General features: G+C 46.6%; 1 protein-coding gene across 1 annotated transcript in view; it reads left to right on the forward strand.

Moving 5' to 3' along the window:
* Positions 1-2,053: 2,053 nt before the first annotated feature.
* SCAMP2 (secretory carrier membrane protein 2) overlaps positions 2,054-12,257 on the forward strand; it is a 313,781-nt gene continuing 303,577 nt past the window's right edge. Inside the window, exon 1 of the mRNA XM_086959331.1 lies at positions 2,054-2,309. Within this exon, the coding sequence (XP_086815457.1) occupies positions 2,253-2,309 (57 nt within the window). The 5' untranslated portion in view covers positions 2,054-2,252. The remainder of the gene's footprint in view (positions 2,310-12,257) is intronic.

The raw sequence follows: 12,257 nt of genomic DNA on the forward strand, positions 1-12,257 counted from the left end.
CCAGATATGACGTTGTGCAGCAATCGAAGCACCAGAAGCAGCCGCAGCGGTACTCAAATTGTCAAAGGAAAGACCAGACAAGGATCGCACCTGCAACTCCATCAGAGACAAAAGAGGGGTGGCATCCTCTCCATCCTGCAACAGAAGGGACAGGGCCTGAAACTCTTTGAGGAGGGATTGGACCATGTAATTCTAATAGGCAGTCGCACGGAGAGAAAAATTGAAAGCAGCATAGGAACGCTTCACCGCCCCTTCAACACGCTTATCCACAGCATCTGCAGGAAGGGCGTCATCCGACAGGACCAAACCTTGAGAGGAAAGGCCAGCCATCAAATTGTCGACCTTGACAGCCTGTGGAAACTCAGCAGCAAAACCCTCCAGAGGATAACGCCTGGACAAGAAGCGAGGGAAGGCGGACCTATCCACCTCCTTCCACTCGTGATCCAGCACCGTGCGCAGAGCACCATGCAACGGGAAGGAGTCAGGAGCCGGTTGGAGATACTGCGTAAAGAAGTCATCCTCCAGGACATCCGACACTGGAGGAGCGAAACCCAAATTGTCTCACACATGGGCGAACAAGCCAGAGAGCTCAGCACCCTGAACAAAGCACCCCTGGTCACCCTCATCCTCCTCAGGACCCATCTCATCATGAGGAGCGGCCTGCGGATCTACAAAACCACGAGGCACCTTGGAGGGAGGCCCAGCAGCGTCCCTGGCCTGGAAAGCAGCAGCCACCGCCTCATTAATCAACAGGCGCAGGGCATCAAGAGGAGCAGCAGAGGAAGAGACACTTGAGTCCATGACTGCAAACAACAACGTCCACGAAACACCAAAACAGGCACTCACAGAGGACGAGTGCATGAAAAAAAGGACCCCAACTTAAAGCAACGAAGTCCCGAGGACCCGCGCTCCCGCGGGAACTGGAAAAGGGGCCGGCTCTTAAAAAAAAAAAAAAGCCGGCCACCCAAATTTGCCCTCAGGATCCATCCCGCAGAAGCCGGACCACAAACAACCACACGCGCCTTCAAGAACACCGCTGCAACCCCCGCCATTAAAGCAGGGTGCTGCGGGACCGTCAAACAGGAAACTGGCCGCTGAAGCAGGCCGCATCCCAACAGGTGAGCGTACCTGGCAGAAGCGGACGCTAGAGCGAGCCGCGTATAAAACCAGCACATCGGGCAGCACAGGAGGGCAAAATGCATGAAAACAAAGGTGGCCGCTAAAGCAGGCCGCCGCAATACAAAAAAAAAGAAAATGGAACACTTACCCATAGCTCAGCTAGGCACGGAGGCAAACTGCAACGCAAAAAAAAAAAAAAAAAAAAAAAACTGGAAGTTTCTCAGACTGCTGCTGCTGTAATAGGTTTCTGTAGAGCAGACTAATTGCTCACTGTTAAGGAATGGGACGGGGAGACAGGACTAGGAGGGAATATTAAAGTTTTGAAGTCTGAAAAAATCCTACCTCTTCTTGGCTCATAATGTCATTAAGTATGCAGGTGACTACACTTTACCTGGACAAAGTGCGAAGACTGCAAATGCCGGAATGTAGGGATTAAATGAAAACCCAGTGACTGACTGCAACGTTGTGACACGGTGATGAGAAGTTATTTGTTTAAACACCTAAAGCGTGAGAGTAAGTCATGCATTTCCCATTGCTTTGTCGCCCCGCCCCTTACATCAAAAAGTTCCACGTAGCACAGCCATGGCTGTGTGCAGAAATTACTCAATCAGCAGTGCTATTCAAGATTTCGAATGAGCACCATCCCAGCAGGGGTTTGCCGGAGTTCTCTACGCTGTATATACTTGGCTGCAAGCACTGAAAAATCCCTTAATTCCTGTAGTTTTAAAGGCTTCTGCCTGATTCTATCATGGCCGCCTGGCATTATTGATCAAATACATCCCGACCCTGGTCGTGCTGATGCACTACCTTTCTTGTCACACACCTTGCGTGATGTCACAAATTTTCACGCGCTCGATCTTTCCTCGACACGAAAGGTGGAACGCCACGCTTAGTGCTGAAGACCGAGTTAGCCGCGCCTTATTGTAGGTCCGTCATAGAAGGGGCGGTCCTCTGTAACCCCTCCCCGTCAGCGCGGCTCTGGAAGGTGGCGGAAGGAGATTGCGCGGGCACGGGCGAACCCGGAAGTATCCTATAACTTGAGAAGCAGAGGTGTTCACATACACCTCGGTGAAGAGAATTGACTGCCCCCCGCTTATCGTCAAGCGCCCCCTTGGGGCTCCGTGACTGCTGCCATGTCTGGCTTCGATAGCAACCCCTTCGCGGACCCGGTGGATGTAAACCCATTCCAGGTAAGGGGACTGGGGCTGTGATATGAGACATCGTGCCCAGAGGAAATATCCGCTAGTATCAGACACCAGACTGCTCCGTGAGGGAGCTTGTTGGGTTCTGGATACAGTACAAGGGGGTCTCCTCGCCTCGGGCTGTTTGTTGCTATCGAGGTAGCCAGAGTGAAAAGCTCGAGCGACCAATACGTGTCCAGCTCTAGGAAGATCCAGCCAGTCTCAGACCGGAGGGGGCGGGATCATGACAGGTGTACAGCGCAGAGATGCCCGAGTTACTGGAGACTCGAATCACCTGAGTGACAAAGGTGTGTACCGGAGTAACCGGTTTACCAGACATCAGTGCTCACCGATTAGCACGTGTGCGCCAGTCATTGATGCTATTGAGTAAGATATTGTGTTCCTTGATTTCTGGTTACCATTAAGCCCCCTCGTTATTATCTGGTTGTATGAAGTATTACATGTAGTACATCTTTAATCTGTCCTCTTCGCAGCAGGTGTGTAGACTCAGTTGTCTTGTGTAATATATCTGGGTAGCTAGTTTAAGGATTCCACTTAACGTTTTCCTAGGGGCCACATGTTGAAAGTACAAAAAGTAGATAGCACAGAGTCTGCCTCAGAACAGATCTATACTTTTAAGGTTTATTTATGCGTTTTTATATAGCGCAGACTTTACCCGAAGGCGTCAGAGCGCTTCGTAATAGGAACAGAATTGATACATGAAGTGATATATGAAGAGAACATTACACGTGAACAGATTACAAAAGCAGACATTAAATTACATGAGGTAAAAGTGACAATTGTGAGCAAACGAAATACATGAGGTAGCAAACGGTGCACAGGAGGAAAAAGTGACAAGTGTGCAGGTTACAAGATAAATCAAAGTACAATTAGAGGTATAATACTGCAATATATGCTAAACACTCAGGCACAAGAACAAACGTTACATAGGCAATGGTGGCACTTGTGCAAGTTTCAAAGGCAAACAAAATGTGAGAGGTAGCAAACAGTGTGTTACAAGAGAAGAGTGGTGTGTGCATGTTACAAAAGAGTACCAATCACAGGTACAAGGGTAATACTGCAATAAATGGCAAAACTCCAACCACAAGAACACACTGGGAAGGCACTTCCATAGTCATGGAGCATAGACTTTTCAGTAATGGGAGGTCTTCCTTCAGATAATAGATAGGACGTGAATTACTTTTGGAGGTGTCTCTGGAGGAGAACTTTGAGGTCCGTTTTGAAGGCCTGGGAGGAGGCGGTGGTCCGGAGCTGAGGCGGAAGAAAGTTCCAGATTCTCACTGCGTTGCCTGAAAAGGATTGGGCCATCGATCTTTCCTTCTTGAAAGTGGGAGGTTCAAACAGTAGATTTTCCGCATTACGTGATGGTCTAGAGCCTCCAGAGAGTTTCAGTTTATTCGTCAGGTAGCGAGGTGAGGAGGAGTGCAAGGCTTTGTGGGTAATGCAGGCAGTCTTGTAGATAGCTCTAGCCTCGATGGGAAGCCAGCAGAGGGTGGATAACATCGGTGTGATGTGGTCGCTTCTTTTGGCCCCATAAATGAAACGAGCTGCTGAATGGAAAACAGATTTAAGGTGGGACATGTGGGATTTGGGGAGGCCAGTAAGAAGAGAATTGCAGTAGTCTAGTCTGGAGAGGACCAGCGATTTCACCAGGGTTATCAGGTCCTGCTCCGGGAAGAACGGACTTTGCAATGGAATTGATGTGTGAGATTAGATTGAGTTTTTTGTCGAGTATGACACCTAGGGATTTTGCGCTGTCGACAATGATTGGTTTTGAATGGAGTAGAGCTTAGGATGGAGAGATCGTGAGTGGAGGCAACCTTGAGGTAGATTTGAGTGTCGTCTGCATAGAGATGATAGTGGATTCCGGATTTACTTAGGTGATTTCCCAGTGGTTCTAAATAGAGATTGAACAATGTGGGTGCAAGTATAGAGCCTTGAGGAACACCTTGACCAACCGCCACAGGAGATGAAAAACTTTTCGCTATTTTGATCATTTGGGATCTGTCGGAGAGGAAGGAAGCAAACCATTTGAGCACAGTGCCCTCGATGCCCATTCTCTGTTGAAGAATATTGAGGAGGGTGTTGTGATTGACAGTGTCAAAGGCTGCAGAAAGGATAAGGAGAATTAGAAGACAGGACCCCCCCCGAATCGAGTATCCTTAGCGCGTCATCAACCACTTGCAGTAGGGCTGTTTCCGTGCTGCAGTTTTGGATGAAGCCAGACTGACAATTGTCAAGAAGATCATTGTCCTTGATATGACGAGAGAGTTGTTTCGCTACACATCTTTCTGTGATCTTCGCAAGAAAGGGTAGGTTAGTGATGGGGCGGAAGTTGTTGAAGTCAGTCTCATCAGCAGTGGGTTTTTTAAGCAGAGGGGTGACCTGTCCAGTTTTGAAGGAGACAGGAAGGGAGCCTTGATAGAGGGAGAGGTTGACCAGAGTGGTCCAATAGGAAAGGGAAAGGGTATAGAAGTCAATGGCAATGGCCCTGGGGATGGGGTCCAGATAATGGTTGGAGGGCTTTGTTTCGCTTATGCACTTGAGAAGGGCGTCTTCAGATATGGGGTCAAAGTTCTGCCAAATGGCTAAGGATTTGCGCTCCTCTGGAGGGGTAGAATGAGCGACCTGATCCACAAGTGATTTCACTTTTTCATCGAAGAATACAGCGAAATCCGCTGCTCTCTTTGAAGAATCCTCCAACTTGGAGTTTGGGGGAGAGCAGTTAGGAATCTTGATGAGATCGAATATTTTTTTAGGTCTATTTTTGGCTGAGTCAAGGAGGGTTTTGAAGTGCGCCGCTTATCCCAAGGAAGATGTGCTTGTGGTACTTGGATCTTGCTGAGCGATGCGTGGCCAAATTATCGGTGGAGGGCACTTGCCTCCATTGTTTCTCCAGGAATCTTAGCTGCTTCCTTTACTCATAGAGGGATTTGTTGAACCATGGTGCTGAGGGAGTGGGCCTTATCCTTTTGCTTTTGAGTGGAGCGACGTTATTGATTTCGGCTGCAAGAGCTGTGAGGCATTGGGAGGTGAGTTTGTCAACATCTAGGTTCGGGTCTAGCCTTGGAAGTGATAACAAAGCTGATTCACAGAGGGAACCAACATCAATATGTTTGCCATCACTGAACCAGGAGATAGTCCTCTTAGGTTGGCCAAGAGTTATAGAGTGTGATAGTTGAAGAGAAAATGAGATGAGGAGGTGGTCAGACCAGTCTACAAGAATAGGGGTAGTGATAGAAAGCATGCCTGCTTTAGAAATAACAAGGTCCAAGATTGAGCCCTTAGAGTGTGTTGATTCTGTGCAGTGTTGGATAAGATCGTTTGCAGAGAGGAAGGTGGCCAGCGAGTTCGCAGAAGAGTCTTGCTGTGAGCCCCAGTGGAGATTAAAGTCACCCACGAAGGTCTGATTGTCACTTTGCGAGTATTGGTCGCTGATGAAGTCAGTGACCAATGAGAATGGCATAAGAGCGAATATATCGAAATAATTAGATTTTCATGTTGCCCTTAAGTTCATCCTGTCCTCAAATCAGACTGAGATGCTACTCCCTTAATGAAATTTTAAGATTAGAACTCAGTTGAATGATCCTCTTGACACGATCACCATCTTAAAGACAAGATTAGATGGAGTACACTTCTAGCACATTTTTTAAAGCTTAAATCTTAAGTTGCTGGTACCAGATGGGGTTAACACCGAACTATGCAGTACTCGCCATAACCACGTTGGCAGAATGAGCTATGACCACATACGGTCACATCCTTCTTTGATTACTGCGTGAGCATATATGAACTGTTGTGCCACCTCCTAGATCATACTTCTTTTAACTTGGATTTTGTTTACTGTGAACAACTCTATGGTTGGATAATTAAATTATTTATTTTTTCGAGATAGAAAGAGTTTACTTTTGGAATTTGGAAAGCTATTAGGACTATAGGTCGTGACTGATAAAGCTCTTCTATCAGATATCTCTCTTTCCAGTTGTGTGGAACCGCTAACGTTTTAACATTTCTTGATGTTAAAAACTCGGTCTGAAGACTATTTATTCAGTATGTTTTATTAAATCGCTTTTCCTTCATTGCAAACAAACTGTGTGAAAGATGCATACATCTTATTCTGTTGATCAAACTAGCAAGGCTCGCTCATGCCCCGGGGACTGTTGTCAGACTTACGTATTAACATTCTAAGAAATCTGCTGCATTGGTTATCCACCTAATCTTGCTCAGATGTTTTTTTTTAAAACACAGATAAATACTATTACAAAATTCCAGTGTTGAAGTGGGTGTTGCTTGCCAAGGTTACTGTAGCTTTAAATTCTTTAAAGTATAAAAGTTGGTTGACCCTTCTGTATTCTTAGATGGAAAGGGCAAAGTTTTGATTCTTTAAAAAATATATATATTGGAGGGATCAGAGTTAGATCTTTGTTTAATATCAACCTAAGGTCTTTTACAGTGTTGGGAGGAGAGCGAACTGTTCCAGCTTATAATTGGAGGTCCTTAGTTTGCCTTTTCTGTCAGCAGTAAGCCCATGTCCTGCTTCCAGTGAACTCGGATCACTCTAATGGGTCTAGTTGAACATAGCCCTGAAGCAAGAATCCACTTAGCAAACTGTCTCTGCTCTATCTCTCTGAAGCTACTGGAGGATGCCACCTGCAAATGTGCAGTATTTTAGGTGAAAAGTGGTGAAGAGGTAAAACAAGCGGTTGAACATATGAATTAAGCAGGCAGAGGGATAACGCTGACATATTACAGTTAATTCTAATTATTTTGGTGTAAAAGGATCCTATGCTGACCACATAGGTGAAGTGTTATGTTTCATCTGGGTGGCTTGGAATTGAATCGAGAGTTTAGAATGTATTGGGGAATGTGGAGTGTTGTGACTTCACGTTGAGAGGGTGGAATGTTTTATTTGAAATTGCAGGCAGCTACTTTCCCTTGGGCTGTTCTGACGGGTGCTGCTTATCTCTTGAAGTAAACTTAAGCTTTAAAAAGGATTTCTGCCTCTGCGTTGTCCTTGATGGAACACTATTCACTGGCGACGAGGATGGCATCTGTCCATGAGTGGACTGGCAGGGTAGTGGTTGTGGCTGTTTAGGGACCCAATGCGATGTGCCGAAGGAAGAATGTAGTGAATCTGGATGTGGAGCTTCGGGATTTACTGTTGTACTTGGATAAAGGATGGCCCAAAGGGAGAATTGATGACTCACATAAAATTTTCAAGGAAGTATTTGAGGAGTTAAGTGTGCTGAATTGTATAATGAGCCATGCCAATTTATTGGTTGTGCCCCAGAGAATACAATTGAAAGTAGTTGAGCTGGCACATGAAAGGCCTGTCCGAACGAGGGCAATGAAAAGGAGAATCAAGGATACGTTTTGGTGGCCAGGAACGGACGGGCAAGTGGAACATTGGGGTTTAGAGTGTTGCATGTGCTTTAAGTGACCAGTCACAAGTGACATTACCTAGCCCATTGGAGTGTTTGCCTGTACCAGAGAAGCCAAGGGTCAAACAAGGCATTGGTATAATTGGACCTAGGAACATGTTAAGTGAGTGCCATACATATGGAATCGTGTTGCTAGATTATTGTTCACGATGGCCAGATGTCAAATTTATCAGGAGGTGGTGAAATTCTTCCATGCTCTGTTCTAAAGTGAAGGTGCTCCTATAGAGTTAGTGACTGTTAAAAGGGTATAATCTACATTGGAGGAATTTGGCAAGTTCATGTGGCTGGTGAAGCATGTGACAACCTCCCTATATCATTCCAAAAGTAACGGTCTGGTGGAGAGATGCAACCTGGTGATTTAAGGACAATGTACAGTCATCTTTGGCAAATGGGTTGGATTGGTGCAGACAGATGGAGGATTTAATATGAACTATACACACACATCTCCCAATGCAGTCAAAGGTTTTTCACCCTTTGCATTACTTAAGGAAAGAGTGGCTGCAAACAAATTGGTGTGTTCATGGATGAATGGGTTTAATGTGTCGGAGGAGAAAAAGGCACAAGTAGATGGAAAAAGGAGAGTTGCACAGGGAAAATATATAAATAAAATGAAAAGGGATTTATAAAGTGCTCTTAACCCGCAGGCATCAATGTGCTACATCTAAGGATTTCCTTGATCCCACTGAAAAAAGAGAGGGGAAATACAGCCCTAACCTACAAAAAAGAAAAGAAGAACAACAACTAATCTAGTGAATCCAAAAAGTACAAACCTAAGATGTGAAAGCCAGGTTGTAAAATATTTTCAAAAGGCGATGGAGTTCATCTCATCGATGTATTTTGGCACGGTGTCCCATAATTTTGCAGCTGCCACAGAGAAGGAGCAGGCGCCCCATTGTGCCTTTCAAAATTTAGAAGCTACAACTTTCTTACCAGAGTTGGATCTCAAATGCCTTGTTGGTCTGTACCAATGAAAGGCAGACCTGATTGCTCCTTTATCATGCTTTCTAATTGGCAGCCCATGCAAATTCCGAAGACCTTCTTTCACAGAAAGGTATTTCAGGATGTTGCGGATGAGCCGCACAGCCACATTTTGCACTGTCTGAAATGTATTCAGGGAGTAACTATTTCTATTCAGATACATGGGATTACAATAGTCTAGGATGCAAAGTGACCAATGAGATAACCACTGCTTTGCAAAGCTCCTCAGGAGCTAGATGATGGGGAAATAATGAGAAGCTGGCAATACAATGTTGGTCACCAAGCAGGAAAGGAATCCATGCTCGGAACATGGGTGGACCTGCGCATTGTATTGGAGGGCAGCAGTCTGAAGGAAGTTGACTTAAGGTTTTGCTGAGGATAGGAATCGTCTTCTACACACCAGAACTCGGGAGGAGAGAAGACTACTGGTTGGTTATGTGATCATGTATCATGATTGTGCATACTATGATAATTTTGTAAACCTTTATAGGTTGTTCAACTGTTTTTAGTTTTGGCCTAGCGCAGTGTGCATGTGCTGCTAGGAGAGGGCCTCTTGGACTCACTTCAGACTTCCAAGAGACTTCTCCGTGTGGGTCTTCCTCCTCCTACACATCCCATTGGCCTTTGTGTGTGGCTTTCAATAATGAAAGCACGCAAATGGCCAAAGGCGGGAGTACCTCCCGCCTTTTTTGTGAACGTTCAGTCCCATGGCCTATGGGTCTTGGGAGTGAGCAGGGGCCCGCAGGCTCCCAGCTGCATTCTTTCTGTCTCAGGTTGCACGCGCCACACTTTCGCTTTTTATGTAATGCATCACCGCTTCCTCCGACGCGCCATTGTTTCCCTTATTCATGCCCTTCATGTTGCGTGTATCGCTATTCACAGGGACGCTCATTATAAGTAAACGCTAGGCTATTGTAGTAATAAGCATGGTTTTATTTTATTTTGGAGGTATCTAGCCGGTGTGTGCGTTATTACTTATTATTGCAACTATGTTTATTTATATCGCACTTACTATCCCTGACGTGACGTTAAATCGCTTTGTGAACTTGGTTAGGGCAGTTTCACACGTGGGCGATGAGCGGATTTGCTGCCGTGTGCGCCACGGAAGTAGACCAATAATAAAACAAAAATTATGACATTCACACATTTTCAATGAGTGTTTGGTTCTGCTGCTGTTCCTAGTGCACAGTCACATTCTTGGACTCAGTATCTTGCATCGTTAGGATTGAGTTGCACCACAAAGGGTGCAACGCTAGTTCGCCATCTAGACCACAGAGTTATCCAGGCCCCATCCACGACTTCCAATACATTGCAGTGTGCTATAACGACTATGGGATGGACCAAATATTTTACGACCATTTCTACCCAACGAGTATTAGTGAGTTATGCTGTGGTTCCAAATTCATGTACATAAATGACAAGCTTTTTTACAGTGATAGAAATGTCGTCCTGCGTGTAGGCTGAGGGACTTGATGGCGTTTTGGTCTATCCCCATAATTTAATATGCATAGGATACATAATGGCTCTTGTATGATTTCTCTGTATGGGCCTGTTATCGTACAATTGTTTTAATTACGTTTTGAGGAATACTCCACTTTTTATCAGAAGCCGAGAGATTAACGATTTTCCAGTGTATGTTTTGAAGCGACTACATCCCAGGTGTCAAATCTAACCCTTTTGAGTTGACCGCTCGGTCTCGCTGAAGTTATTCCCCGCGTATTATTTAATTTAATCTTCTATCGTTTTAGGAATGTAATTAGCCTGGTTTGACCTTGTTTAGCCTTTCTGCCCACTTGTTTCCGCTTAATCTTTGCACTCTCCTCGTTGCTCAACTCTTCAGTCTTAATCATTGTTTTACTTTTGTCTAAGTTTCTCTCTCAATGTTTGCACCCTCACTTCTGCTCAAATCTCTTGACCGTAGCTCGTTCTACTCTTAGGTCTTTTTTCTAACACTCTGCAAGCTCACTCTTCCGTTGCTATTACAAGGGCACTGCCCACTTCTATGGTGTAGGGCCTGACCCACGTTGCTTGTTCACTCTCTTGTGCCCCATACAAGCCCCTCCTGCCTTCACTGGCGGCTGTGGCCCCCATCCCCCCCCTTTCACCAATGGCTAGTGAAGTATCAATAGATTGTAGCACCCAGAATAATGTGCTGCATAGCTAAATACTTACAAGGTCCCCAAGGCGAGACTTATTGGCTATGCCAATGCTTGTTTGTTTTGTATAAAGGGGAAGGTGTGTTGGGTTTCATTTGGGTGGCTAGGAATGGAATGTGGAATGCATTAGGGAATGTGGAGAATGGCATCAGATTAAATCTAAAAGCTCCATTATGAGTCACTAAGGATGTCAGGTGGCAGAAATCCCTATGTAAGCCAAGCTGATGGTAAGCAGACAACATGTCTAATGCGGTAAAGATCTTCCTCCTTCATAGGTCTCGCCTGAGACAGTGCATGCGCTGTGTCTTCGAGACATTTAGTAAGTGGCTTTTAAAAGTTCCACCAGAGGCTTTTGCTGGCTTACAGCATGCGTTCACGAGCTTGTGCACGTGCACAGCTGCCATCTGTGTTTTTATTGCTGTAATCGGGCTCCTCTATTGCACTACCCCCCTCCCTTTTCCCCCTCCCTCCTGGTCAGCTTATAGCTGGGAATCATGCTCCTCTGCTGCACTCCCCCTCCCTTCTCCCCCTTCTCCCCTTCGTCAGTTTCATTTGTGTCTTCTATCACTGTGAATGCTCCTGCTTCCAGCAGGCACACACACCGCCAGCCGTCAGTGCACGCTTCCAGCAGGCACACACACCACCAGCCGCCAGTGCACACTTTCACCAGGTACACACACTACCAGCCGTCACACACTACCAGCCGTAGGTACACGCTACCACCAGGCACACACCACCAGCCGTCGGTGCACACTTTCACCAGGCGCACACACACACACACACACACACCACCAGCCATCGGTGCATGCTTTCATTGGGCACACGCACCACCAGCCGTCAGTGCACGCTTTCACCTGTCGCACACACCATCAGCCGTCAGTGCACTCTTCCACCAGGCACACACCACCAGCCGTCAGTGCACTCTTCCACCAGGCACACACCACCAGCCGTCAGTGCACGCTTTCACCAGGCGCACACACACACACACATGCCTCCAGCTGTCGTGCACGCTTTCACCGGGCACACGCACCACCAGCCATCAGTGCAAGCTTTCACCAGGCGCACACCAGCAGCTGTCAGTGCCCGCTTTCACCGGGCACACACACCACCAGCCGTCGGTGCACGCTTTCACCGGGCACACACACAAGTAGTCGTCAGTGCACGCTTCCACTAGGCTCACACAGCACCAGCTGTCAGTACACGCTTCCACCAGGCACACACGCCACCCGCCGTTGGTGCACGTTTCCACTAGGCACACACAGCACCAGCCGTCGGTACACGCTTCCACCAGGCACACACACCACCAGCCGTCAGGGCACTCTTCCACCAGGCACACACACCACCGGCCGTCAGTGCACGCTTCC

The sequence above is a fragment of the Lissotriton vulgaris genome, chromosome 2_2, assembly GCF_964263255.1.
Source record: "Lissotriton vulgaris chromosome 2_2, aLisVul1.2, whole genome shotgun sequence".
Lineage (NCBI taxonomy): Eukaryota > Metazoa > Chordata > Amphibia > Caudata > Salamandridae > Lissotriton > Lissotriton vulgaris.